The sequence below is a fragment of the Staurois parvus genome, unplaced genomic scaffold (genome assembly GCF_062004578.1).
Source record: "Staurois parvus isolate SC_StPar_1 unplaced genomic scaffold, SC_StPar_1.0 ptg000064l, whole genome shotgun sequence".
In the NCBI taxonomy this organism is placed as follows: Eukaryota; Metazoa; Chordata; class Amphibia; order Anura; family Ranidae; genus Staurois; species Staurois parvus.
In genome coordinates, this window is record NW_028317860.1 from 6,573,134 (window position 1) to 6,586,105 (window position 12,972).

The following is a 12,972-nucleotide window of genomic DNA, read 5'->3' on the forward strand; positions in this document are numbered from 1 at the left end:
GCTGTTCTCGCCGCGGACGGGAGGCGGCTCGGTATGATAGTAGAAGGGGGCGGAGGATAGGTGGTCGGGTGTTCTATAGTATAGAACAAGGGGAGGGGTGGGCGGACTCTATGGATGGAAAGGGGCGGTGTTGTGTAGTCGGCAGCGGGGTTTGCGGGCGGAGTCTGCATGTAGGGAGGTGGTGGGTGGGTGTGAGAGGGGATTGTGGGCGGAGCTTTTGCATGTAGGGGGCGGTATTGGGTGGTCGGGAGTTGGAGTGGTGGGCGGGGTCTCTTGATGTGGGGGCGGTTTTGGGTGGTCGGGTGTGATAATTGTGGGGGGAGGGGGCGGGTGTCGGTGGAAGATGGCGGCCAGGCGCGCTACTGTGCCGGGCACCTCCACTGTGCCCCCGGCCGGTCGGAGAGGACTGGTGGGCAGCCCTGTTGATTCGGATTGGTTTGTGTTTCCCCGGCAGGACTGTGAGAAGATGTCCGGAAGCGGCATGATGAGGGACCCCCCGGCCGGGACAAGTTCGGGGACGGCTGCAGGAGAGGAGTCCTCTGACAGCGAGGGGGAGCATGAGGGGCCCCAGAAACTCATCCGGAAAGTGTCCACCTCCGGCCAGATCCGCACCAAGGTAAGGCACCGATCACACCTACTGAGAGCGGACACCCCGACCTCGGTGACCCATACATGCTGCGTGTACCCTCCATACACCCCACTGTGTCCGATCTGTCTACACGTGTGTATATGTATGTCATCCCGGGCTGTGCAGCACCATCCTCTGCTATACTACTACTATTACACATGACACACACACACCATCCGCTACTACTGTACATGAGCGCAGAGCCTGGCACTGGACGTGTATACCCGGGGCTCACCTGTGCTGGGTGTTCATGTGTCACTTCATGTCACACCTCTCTACATTGTCATCACAAGTGTGTGTGTGTGAGAGAGAGAGAGGGCTCCTGTCCTGTATGACTATGGTGTGTACACTGACTGTCTGGACTGTACAAGGTGAGGAGCACACATGTCTTAAGGGTACCAGCAGTACAAACATTAGGTATTCCTGGCATACAAAACGTGAGGATGGGCTGTATAGCACTCGCATGTATTTGCTTGAATGTGTGCAGACACACAACATTATTCTAGCTATATTAATCAATGGAGCGTGTATATTTGAGCATATATGCATGTGTGTACATAAAAACACTGACAAAGAATTGAGGATTTTTATTCTACTGATTTACACACAGTGGATGTTTGCGCACCTGTGCGTACAGGCCAATTAAAAACAATGAGCTGTATTGAGGTCGGTGTAAAAAAAAAAAAAATGAAGGCTTCCGTGTGCAAGAGGCCTTTTAATCATTGGAGGTGTTCTTTCTTTCTAAATAACTATATCTTTTTAATTTACTTTTTCTCTAAACCCTTTCTTTTTATTTTTCACTTCTTACTATCTATCTTATCTATATATCCTATCTATCAAATTTTGTGTTGTTCTGTGTGTACACTGGCTGTTGGCAGAGGTTGTTATCCCAAGCAGCACATGGTGTGGACACGAAGCATGTGTGCCTGGGGACTCCAGGTTTGTTTTCCCTGTCACTGCTAGTAGCGTTATTACTACCTGACCATTGACACACACCTAAGGTGATTTGGTGTGAACCTGTATACAGCTCCATGGTGAATGTTCATGCTCAGCAAACTATTCACACTTTGCAGGGGCCATTCTGACATATGAACCCCCATTCACCATCTATGTACAGTGTTTGCCTCTTGAAGCCACTCGTCATCACATTCTTTAACAGGATTTTCAGTGTAATGAAGTTTGGGGATAATTCAGGATAACACATAATAGACTCCCTTCTGTGTGTTCTAGTAATGCTTAGAAAAGGAAAAAGTACAACTTTGTTGCCAATTAACCTGTCTGTAAACAACAGTGCTATTTGTCTTTATCTTTTTTTTTTTTCTTCCTGTTGTCCCATGTGTTGTCTTGGTCAACCCTTTTCTCTTCCTAGCACTTTCCTTCATGTTTCCAGTTTTGGATGGGAAGTAAGGGGTTGGAATGTCTGTCAGTTATTTTTGCTGTGTCCCTATTCAAGATTTCCCTCATTTCCTGTTGTAGAAACAACATTGTCATTAAGAAAGGAAGTGAGAGGAAATGTCTCAATCACAACCTGACAACATTAAACCCACTTTTTCTTTCTCAGAGTACATAAATGTATACATGTTGGTCAGCTTGGCTACGTGGCAGGTTTTTTTTCCCTGTTCCGTGGACAGAATGATGGGGCCAGAGATGGCAAAAAAGTTGACTGAGGATCTCATCTTATCCAAAAAGTTTTACCCAAAGTTGCACTTAAAGTATATTGAACAAGCTCCTTGTCATCCTATAAAGGTGTGTAGGTTCATTGTTTCAGTGTAATCTATAACTGAAGATGGCATTATTTACAAGATGCAGTGTTCTGCCACTGAAACAACTACCGTATTTGCCGGCGTATAAGACGACTTTTTACCCCTTGAAAATTTTCTCAAAAGTCGGGGGTCATCTTATACGCCGGTATACGGCATACTGACACTTTTTAGGGGGGCGGCTGTTTCTTACCTGGTTCCGGTCCCACGACGATCCGGTCCAGGAAGCGCGGCTGCACCTTCAGTTCGGCCACTGGATGTTCGTGCGGCTGCTCGGCTCCGCCTCCTCACCAGTGATTGGCCGCCAGAACTGTAGCTCAGGAAAGGCACACAGGCGGCCAATCACCGGCGAGGGGGTGGAGCCGAGCGGCCCCGCGAAAATCGAGTGCAGGACCAGCAGGTAAGTGGTCAGTGTAGAGGTGCTGCTGCAACCACATATGCTGGCTGCAGCAGCACCATACGAGAACAGGGTCAGCAAGTGTCAGTGGGAGGAATAGTGCCCCATCATTGGTGTCACTGATACCAATGATGGAGCACTATTCCTCCCACTGATACCAATGATGGGGCACTATTCCTCCCCCCCCACTGACACCAACGATGGGGCACTATTCCTCCCCCCCACTGACACCAACGATGGGGCACTATTCCTCCCCCCCACTGACACCAACGATGGGGCACTATTCCTCCCCCCCACTGACACCAACGATGGGGCACTATTCCTCCCCCCCACTGACACCAACGATGGGGCACTATTCCTCCCCCCCACTGACACCAACGATGGGGCACTATTCCTCCCCCCCACTGACACCAACGATGGGGCACTATTCCTCCCCCCCCACTGACACCAACGATGGGGCACTATTCCTCCCCCCCCACTGACACCAACGATGGGGCACTATTCCTCCCCCCCACTGACACCAACGATGGGGCACTATTCCTCCCCCCCACTGACACCAACGATGGGGCACTATTCCTCCCCCCCACTGACACCAACGATGGGGCACTATTCCTCCCCCCCCACTGACACCAACGATGGGGCACTATTCCTCCCCCCCACTGACACCAACGATGGGGCACTATTCCTCCCCCCCACTGACACCAACGATGGGGCACTATTCCTCCCCCCCACTGACACCAACGATGGGGCACTATTCCTCCCCCCCACTGACACCAACGATGGGGCACTATTCCTCCCCCCCACTGACACCAACGATGGGGCACTATTCCTCCCCCCCACTGACACCAACGATGGGGCACTATTCCTCCCCCCCACTGACACCAACGATGGGGCACTATTCCTCCCCCCCACTGACACCAACGATGGGGCACTATTCCTCCCCCCCACTGACACCAACGATGGGGCACTATTCCTCCCCCCCACTGACACCAACGATGGGGCACTATTCCTCCCCCCCACTGACACCAACGATGGGGCACTATTCCTCCCCCCCACTGACACCAACGATGGGGCACTATTCCTCCCCCCCACTGACACCAACGATGGGGCACTATTCCTCCCCCCCACTGACACCAACGATGGGGCACTATTCCTCCCCCCCACTGACACCAACGATGGGGCACTATTCCTCCCCCCCACTGACACCAACGATGGGGCACTATTCCTCCCCCCCACTGACACCAACGATGGGGCACTATTCCTCCCCCCCACTGACACCAACGATGGGGCACTATTCCTCCCCCCCACTGACACCAACGATGGGGCACTATTCCTCCCCCCCACTGACACCAACGATGGGGCACTATTCCTCCCCCCCACTGACACCAACGATGGGGCACTATTCCTCCCCCCCACTGACACCAACGATGGGGCACTATTCCTCCCCCCCACTGACACCAACGATGGGGCACTATTCCTCCCCCCCACTGACACCAACGATGGGGCACTATTCCTCCCCCCCACTGACACCAACGATGGGGCACTATTCCTCCCCCCCACTGACACCAACGATGGGGCACTATTCCTCCCCCCCACTGACACCAACGATGGGGCACTATTCCTCCCCCCCACTGACACCAACGATGGGGCACTATTCCTCCCCCCCACTGACACCAACGATGGGGCACTATTCCTCCCCCCCACTGACACCAACGATGGGGCACTATTCCTCCCCCCCACTGACACCAACGATGGGGCACTATTCCTCCCCCCCACTGACACCAACGATGGGGCACTATTCCTCCCCCCCACTGACACCAACGATGGGGCACTATTCCTCCCCCCCACTGACACCAACGATGGGGCACTATTCCTCCCCCCCACTGACACCAACGATGGGGCACTATTCCTCCCCCCCACTGACACCAACGATGGGGCACTATTCCTCCCCCCCACTGACACCAACGATGGGGCACTATTCCTCCCCCCCACTGACACCAACGATGGGGCACTATTCCTCCCCCCCACTGACACCAACGATGGGGCACTATTCCTCCCCCCCACTGACACCAACGATGGGGCACTATTCCTCCCCCCCACTGACACCAACGATGGGGCACTATTCCTCCCCCCCACTGACACCAACGATGGGGCACTATTCCTCCCCCCCACTGACACCAACGATGGGGCACTATTCCTCCCCCCCACTGACACCAACGATGGGGCACTATTCCTGCCACTGACACCAATGATGGGGCACTATTCCTGCCACTGATACCAATGATGGGGCACTATTCCTGCCACTGGTGTGCATTGGAAGAGGGGTAGTCTTATACGGCGAGTATAGCTCAAACACTAAATTTTAGCAGGAAAAGTAGGGGGGTCGTCTTATACGCCCAGTCGTCTTATACGCCAGCAAATACGGTAAGTATTTATGGAAAAAACAGGAATTATTTAAATTCATCAGGCTTCTTGCACACTGGATTCCCTAGATCTAGTGGGGGGTCTGGCGTTCCAGATCCCAGCACCCCCCTATGTGAACAAGTCTGAAGTACACAGTACCTCTACTCATTCAGCCAAAAATGGTTAGAATGAGTATGGGTGCTATGTCCAGATTCCGATAAGCCCCTTGCCCTGCCCACAGACTGCCACAACCACTGGCCAGGGTTGTGACGTAGAGGCCCTTGTCCTCCTCAACATGGGGACAAGGTGCTTTGGTGGGGGACCCCGCCCGAACGCACACCCTCCCTTTTCATGTTGAGGTCTTGTGGCCTGGTATGTTCAGGAGGGGGGATCGCTTGCCGACCTGCCCCCTTTCTTGACCTGCCAGGCTGTATGCTCGGGTAGTGGTCTGGTTTTGGCATGGGGTTCCCCTTTAAAATTCATATCCGACCCAAAGGGCATGGATTGGGAAAAGGGGGGGGGGGGCACACTGTTTTTATTTTTTTTTATTACTGCTGGCATTTGTTTTTTTTTTTTTTTTCAATTTTTACATTCAGCTGTTAGTGGGGAACCCCGCTGACAGATGACTCATCTGTTGTTAAGGATGGCTTCCTGGCACCCTCTCCTTAACAACCGATGAAAAAAAATCCTCTGCTAAATGCTGATGCACAGAGAGTTTAGTACATGCAGAGGAGTTTAGAGGCAGTTTAAAAAAAAAAAAAAACAAACAAAAAAAACAGCAGCTGTAAAAAGGCCCAGTGTGCATGAGGCCTTATAAGTAGAGGCTGTTTAGTAGTATTTGCTTCAAGATTCTTATGTCTCAGGGACTTTCTCAGAGAATACTATGACAAAAGAATGTTTTATATTTTAGAGTACTGCTGTATTGTGTATTTAGTTAGCTGTGTTACCTTGGCGATGGCTCCATAGTCCTAGCCACCAGACTTGAGTTTATAAATCAAAGCCTCCTAAGGCTCCATCCACACTGGGCTTTAAAAAAAAAAACGCCAGTTCCCTTGACAGAAAAAAACGCTGATAAAGAGCGTTTTTGTACACAGGTTAGGCGAGTTTAGCATTTTTTTCTGCCAGAAAGCTCCAGTAAAAAACGCAAACCAGAAGGGTTTTTTTTCCTGCCGATAAATAAGTCTAAAATATGCCTCTAATTGTCCTAATGTGTATGGACACATAGGATAACACTGAGCTGTTTCTACAGGCAAAACACAACTCCTGTAGAAGTAGCAATTTTTAAAGCCAGTGTGCATGGAGCCTAATAAGTACTTGTGAATCTTTCTTTCAAATTTATTTTTCATTTTTAATGTACTCACCGCTGTAACATTCCTTGGAATTAAACATTTCCGGAAAGGTCTCCCGCATTTTCCTTATCCCCCTGGCTGTGTGTGTGCGCGCGCGCGTGTGTGTGCTTTGTCTCAGTTTTGCGTTCCCTCGCTGAGCATGTCATCTGGAGCATACACACGCCAGCTTCAAGCGGAGGCAAGTGCAATAATGGTGGTGTTTCTTCACCAGCAATGACCCTTTCAAAGATCACTCTACACTCCCTATTCTTGCAGCAAAAACCAAACTCTATTTGTTTTGCTACAGTCATGTGACTGTCAGAGATCGCATGACTATTCTCAGCAATGAGGCTAATTTTGCTTAAACAATACTGTACATACACAAAGTGTATACAGAATATTACCGAGTAACAGCTTAGTTTCTTCTTGGTTAGCTGCCGTCACAACAAAGATGGCGGTGCATTTACAGTACAGCAGCATTTTCAAGCATTCTGAACAACCTAGAATAGAGAGGCTTTTAATACAGATTAACATTATGTAGGGTAAGTGAACATAACTTAAAATACATTTTTTTGGAAGGAAAGATGTGGCGGCAGGGTCTCCTTAAAGCAGTAGTAAAGTCTGTTTGTGTACCTAAAGGTAAGTTTATCTGTAGGTACAGTGAATATCTCCTAACCGTGCACTGCTTAGGAGGTATTTATTCGAGTGTGCTGTCCATTCAGAGCACTGTGCTGCAATCGTGGCTCCCATGTGCATGACATTGTGGCCTAGCTATTCAAATGGCCGGAGCGTGCAAATCTAGAAGACCGGGTGAACATGGAAGACCTGTCAGCAGCGCACAGCTGGAGGGATTCATTTAAGAAGCAAGTCTGTCGTAATGCGCTAGTATGCAGTGCAGGCTAGTACATTATGACATTAACTTGCAGGGGGACTTTTTTTTTTTTTCAATAGTCTCACTTTAAAGTATAAGTTCACCTTCAGAAACATGTTACATGTTCCACCCATTTATAGGGTGGAGCATGTAACATGTTCCCACTGCTGCAACCTCTCCCTGACCCGCTCTTTCTAGTGACAGAAAGCTAGGGTTCTTCTCCCTGATTTTGCTGTTAACTTTTTTTTAAATTGTAATTGTTTCTTCCTGTCATTGTGTAACTGCTTGTAATTTCTATGGGCAGGCAGGCCGCTTAAACTGACAGTCTGCAGGTGTCCTGCATTTCCCCCACGTTCTGCTGATTGTGGGTGCAGGCTCCTAGTAAGAAAAATAAAAAATGATAAATGTACATTTTTTTTTACCTTCAAAAAGATGTGCATTTATTATTTTTGTTTTTACAAAGGTAAACTTATCCTTCAACCATTTCACCACCAGGTCTGTATGTCGTACGGACCTGACAGCAGGGGGTTTTCTGCAGCACGCACTACTGTAAATGCATACGTGGGGGCTCCTATGCGTGTGAAGACATCGATTGCGATACATGTTACATATCACAGTGCATGCCAGATTGAGTGCGATACTTCTAGCACAAGACGTCCTCCGTAACAGTGTCGCCTATAGAAAATATAGGGTACTTAAGTTTGTCGCCATTTCATAGGCGCACACAAATTTAAGGTTTGGCATGTTGGGTGTATATTTATTCGGCACAACCTCATCTCTTATATTTTACCAAAAATTGGGGTAATTTATTGCATTTGTCTGCCCTAAAGTGTTTTTTTTTTTTTTAACTGAAATTTTGCATTTCCTACACCTTTGTGGCAATGTTCGGTGACATAAACAATTGAAATAAGCACTATTTTATTCTCTAGGGTGTCTGCTTTCAGAAAATATATAATGTTTGGGGGGGCTGTTGGGTAGTCTTCAGGTCCAAAATAATTTTTTAAACGTGCAAAAACTGCTCTGGCAGCGAAAGAGCCAAAGTACAGAAGAAAAAAACCTCAAACTCATCTATTGTAACCTAGAGCAGCCTTTCTCAACCAGGGTGCATTGAGCTTTCTTCAGGGGTGCCTTGGCAAAAAAAAAAAAAAAAAAAAAAAAAAAATTGCTCAAAACTTGTATACAAGCCAGCGGGTAGATCAAGCCTGCACGGGAATACTGGTCAATACCAGTGGTTAACCACTTGCCCTCCTGAGGATTTACCCCCCTTAATGACCAGGCCTCTTTTTGCTACTCGGCGCTGCACTAATTCATCTGATAATTGCGCGGTCATGCAATGCTGCTTCCAAACAAAATTTACGTCCTTTTTTTCACACAAATAGAGCTTTATTTCGGTGGTATTTGATCACCTGTGCGCTTTTTATTTTTCACGCTATAAACAAAAAAATACCAAAAAGTTTGAAGAGAAATGATATTTTTTACTTTCAGCTATAAAAAAATATATAGTAAACTCAAAGTTGGTTATAAATTCAGGCCAAAATGTATTCTGCTACACATTTTTGGTAAAAAAAATCCCAATAAGTGTATATTGATTGTGTGAAAGTTATAACGTCTACAAACTATGGTATAAATAATGCAATTTACGCCATTTTTTTGCTATACAGCGCTGCGCTAGTTTAACAGACAATTGCACGGTCATGCAATACGGTACATAAATAAAATTTATGTCCTTTTTGCCACACAAATAGAGCTTTCTTTCGGTGGTATTTGATCGCCTGTGCGGTTTTTTTATTTTTTGCGCTAAAAAAAAAAAGACTGACAATTTTGAGAAAAAAAACAATATTTTGGACTTTTTGCTATAAAACATGTCCAGTATAAAAAAAATTTAAAAATCAAATTTCGTTATAAATTTCTACCAAAATGCATTCTGCGACATGTCTTTGCTAAAAAAAAAAACCCAACACGTGTACATTTATTTGGTTTACGTGAAAGTTATAGCGTTTACAAATGGCGGGAAAGATGCTCGGATTTTTAATCAGCGACTTATGGCAGGACTGTGGCGGACGTTCTGACACTGGGGGGGAACTGACTTGGGGTCACTGACATCCCCAGTGACACCAATACAGTGATCAGTGCAAAAAAAAAAAAAAAACACTGACACTGTACTAATGGCACTGGGGAGGAAGGGGTTAACTTTAATTCATTGAAAGGGTTAACTGTGTGAGGGTAGTGTTTTACTGGGGGGTGGGGGTGTGTACTGCACGGGGACACGCTGATCGGGAGAGAGAAACTCTTCTCTCCCGATCAGCATGTCAGGAGCTGTCAGGGAACTGACAGAAAGCAGAGCTTACTGCAGCCCTGCTCTCTGTCAGTGATTGCCGCTAATCGACGGGACACAGCTGGTAATGACCGGCTGTGACCCGGCGACTGACAGCCGCGGCCGGCGGTGCAGGTAGGGTGGCAGCGCGCCTCGTGCGTGCCCTTTACCTGTTTTGCAAAAGCGTGTTTTAAAACGTGCTTTTGCCCAGCCGTGCCACCCTGCCGCCGTATTTCTACAGTGGCTGGGCGGCATGTGGTTAAAAGTGTATTTGCTTTGGAAGATTAAATCACCTCTAATGTTGGGTGTCCTACATATGTGGATGTTGCTGCGTTATAAAAAACTGAAATTGTTGTTCACATTTTATAATTGGGTGCCTCGGGACTGTCCATGATTTTAAAGGGTGCCTTGACTGACAAAAGGTTGAGAAACACTGATCTAGAGTCTTACCTACCACTATGTGACAGTGGGCTTCGCCTGTAGTTTTGGCACTCGACACCCCGAAATCTTTTCCAGAACTGTTTGCATTTGGAAACTTGCACCTACCTTTTCATGTAAAAATTTTTTTTTTGCTTTCGAAGCACAGGAACACACCAAAAGACTAGACTCACTCTGGGCAGCTGAGCCAAACACAGCAAACCAAAAATGGTGTTATGGATTGTGATATTTATGTCCCAGTTTGAATGTTTGTGAGGTTAAGAGTTTGGGGGGCACACTTTTCAGCGGTACCTTGGCATGGCGATGTGGCTTCATATATATTTGCAGTTCTTTGTAACAAAAACCTCTAAATGTTAAAAAAAGGTGTTGTTTTGTTTTTTTGTTTTTTTTAGCTAGCTGGCCAAGTGCTGGGCCATATTTGTGTTCACAGGTTTTAAATGCACTTTATGTAACCATTTGCTTAAGTACCTTGAGCAGGACATCCTTCTGAGAGAACATATAGCAGTTACTGTACCCTGTGCCTTTTAGAAGAAGACTTTTAACCTTGGAAATGAATAATATTGAGCGGCCATTATAAGTATCCAGTAAGTGGGTTTTCAAAAATAAATTTATCCCAGTGAATACATATTTAAGTACATTGGTCAGCTCCTCGGTCCCAGCCAGCCCTGATTTTAAAGGACATCTTCGGGACATCAGATCTTTGGATCAGGGCAAGATGGTTTGTATTGCTGTGCTTTTCACTTCACTTGGTGCCCTCAACCTAGATAACGTCAGCTGTAAAGTTCAGGCCTTGGCACACTTTTGTACACTGCAGCTTCTTTACAGCTGGCTCAGTGTCAAGGAAATCCCCAGAGACATCTATGTTACTGACAAGTATTTCTGATTGGTAGCAGAGCAGATTTCAGAAGTGTACTTGGAGCTGATCTTTGCAGGGAAAGATCTGTGGAATGAAAGCATACAGGTAAGTTTAAATTACATCATTACACTCTTCTCATCCAATTCAGAGAGTTTACCATCCCCGGAGTTTTCTTAAAGCTTGATTCCACATCAACTGTTAAACATCATTTAGTCCAAATACAGAGATGGGATGTTTTACATGTTAATTCCATTTTGGTCGTTTTGATATTTACACATTCCTGCCTTTCAATGTTGCATTTTAAGCTGAAGTTTAATTTTTTTTTCTATTTTTTGGTTGGGGGGAGGGGTCAGGCATCAGGGACATAACTTAATGAATAGTATCCTGCTTCCAGCAGGCTGCTGTTAACTGTAAAAAAGCGTTCTGTGAATGGGGGAGAGGCTGATGCATGGCAGAATGCTCCCCCTATCACAGAAATTTTTGCATTCTGGGAAAATAGTACAAGGGATTTTGTGAATGGAGGATATGGGCAGAAAGGGAGAATGATTGGCGTTCACTGTATCAGGCGTTAGTTAATCCATGTAGCAAAGGAAGTTAACTGCTGTGAGGAGCCACCGGCATTATGGATGTGAGAATCTTTACAATAAAGTGCTGCCAACAAGATGTAGGATACACTTTAATAGAGGTATGTTATGTCTTTGGTGCTGTATACTGCCCAAAATGTTTAACTAAGCTTCATCTTTATCTAAAAAAAAATCTCATTGTCATAGCCTACTGTATGTTTGGACAATGGAATATCAACAGATTTGTATGCTCTGTTTGTTCATTTGTGTCTGGTACTGCAGCTGTGGTACCCTGGAGAAAGGATGAATCTTTGCAAGTAAATTTGCAACCTTAAGTAGTGAGAGAGGGTTAACCGTGATAGCCCTGAAACCTGCACCTTCAAAAGTTTGAGCAATGGCAACTTCGTATTTCTGGCTTAAAAGATTCTTATTATGCAAGCAGTTGACATTATACCTGCCAATCTTTAGCTAAACTTGGGGACAACATGAAGTCTTAGATTCAGCTAAACCACCCTAACCCTTTGAGATTATTTTCTGCAAGAGGCTTTCAAAACCGCTGCAAAAGCCCAATAACGAGCTGTACAGCACTGTTCTATAAATATCTGACAATTCACTTCCTGAATTTCCATTCCCATGCCATGTTTAACATAAACATTTGATCAGAAATAGTGACATTTTATTTAGGGTTACTGGTTCTTTAAGTCATAGTCTATGTATTGTTTGATCAGTGCATACATAATCTGGTATTAAAAGCCTTCTGCGCAGCTGCTTGTGTTTGTACTTTTCTTTTAAGACTGGTATGGCTTAACAAATGCCAGTATTGGAACTCAGAATTCCCATATCACAGTCTAGCTTTTGTCAAAAGTCTGAACCCGAGTCTAATTTAAGACATATTTAAAAGTTAAATGTAAAAAACACCCACTGTGTTGAACGTTTTGTCATATGTTGGAAAATAACCTTCCCTTGGCATCCCCAAAAATAAAAGCAGCGATTAGCGACTTGCCTCATAATTGCCCTACAGTATAATCGAATATTAGGCAGTTTTCTTCTAACTGATCCCTGACCAATAAAACTACCGACATACAGTAGTGATTACTGTTTTCAAGGTATACTTAACATATTACTGAAATTCCAGAGCTATCATTTTGTATAGTCGATGCTGCTTGAAGTAAGGGTATGCGCGGACCGAAAATTGGCTGACTTTCAGTTTGTGTGTACTGCTGTCCAACAGAAGCTGGTCTAATGACTGGCTTCTGTTGGAACAGTTATACTTGAAAATCAGCATTTGGTCAGCGCATACAGTCATTGGCTGATCTCTGTATTCTACCAAAAGTGGTCCAAGGGAGGTAACTGGTGACAGGGTTATGGGTAGCCAAAGATCACTGATGCACATGGCTACTATAGCGCAAGTTGC

The 12,972-nt window shown here is 46.1% G+C and overlaps 1 protein-coding gene across 2 annotated transcripts in view; it reads left to right on the plus strand.

Moving 5' to 3' along the window:
- Positions 1 to 339: 339 nt before the first annotated feature.
- Positions 340 to 12,972, plus strand: part of DGKH (diacylglycerol kinase eta) — a 358,194-nt gene continuing 345,561 nt past the window's right edge. For both annotated transcript variants that reach the window (XM_089668821.1, XM_089668822.1), the window contains exon 1: positions 340 to 616. In XM_089668821.1, coding sequence (XP_089524947.1) covers positions 344 to 616 — 273 coding nt within the window. In that variant the 5' untranslated portion in view covers positions 340 to 343. The remainder of the gene's footprint in view (positions 617 to 12,972) is intronic.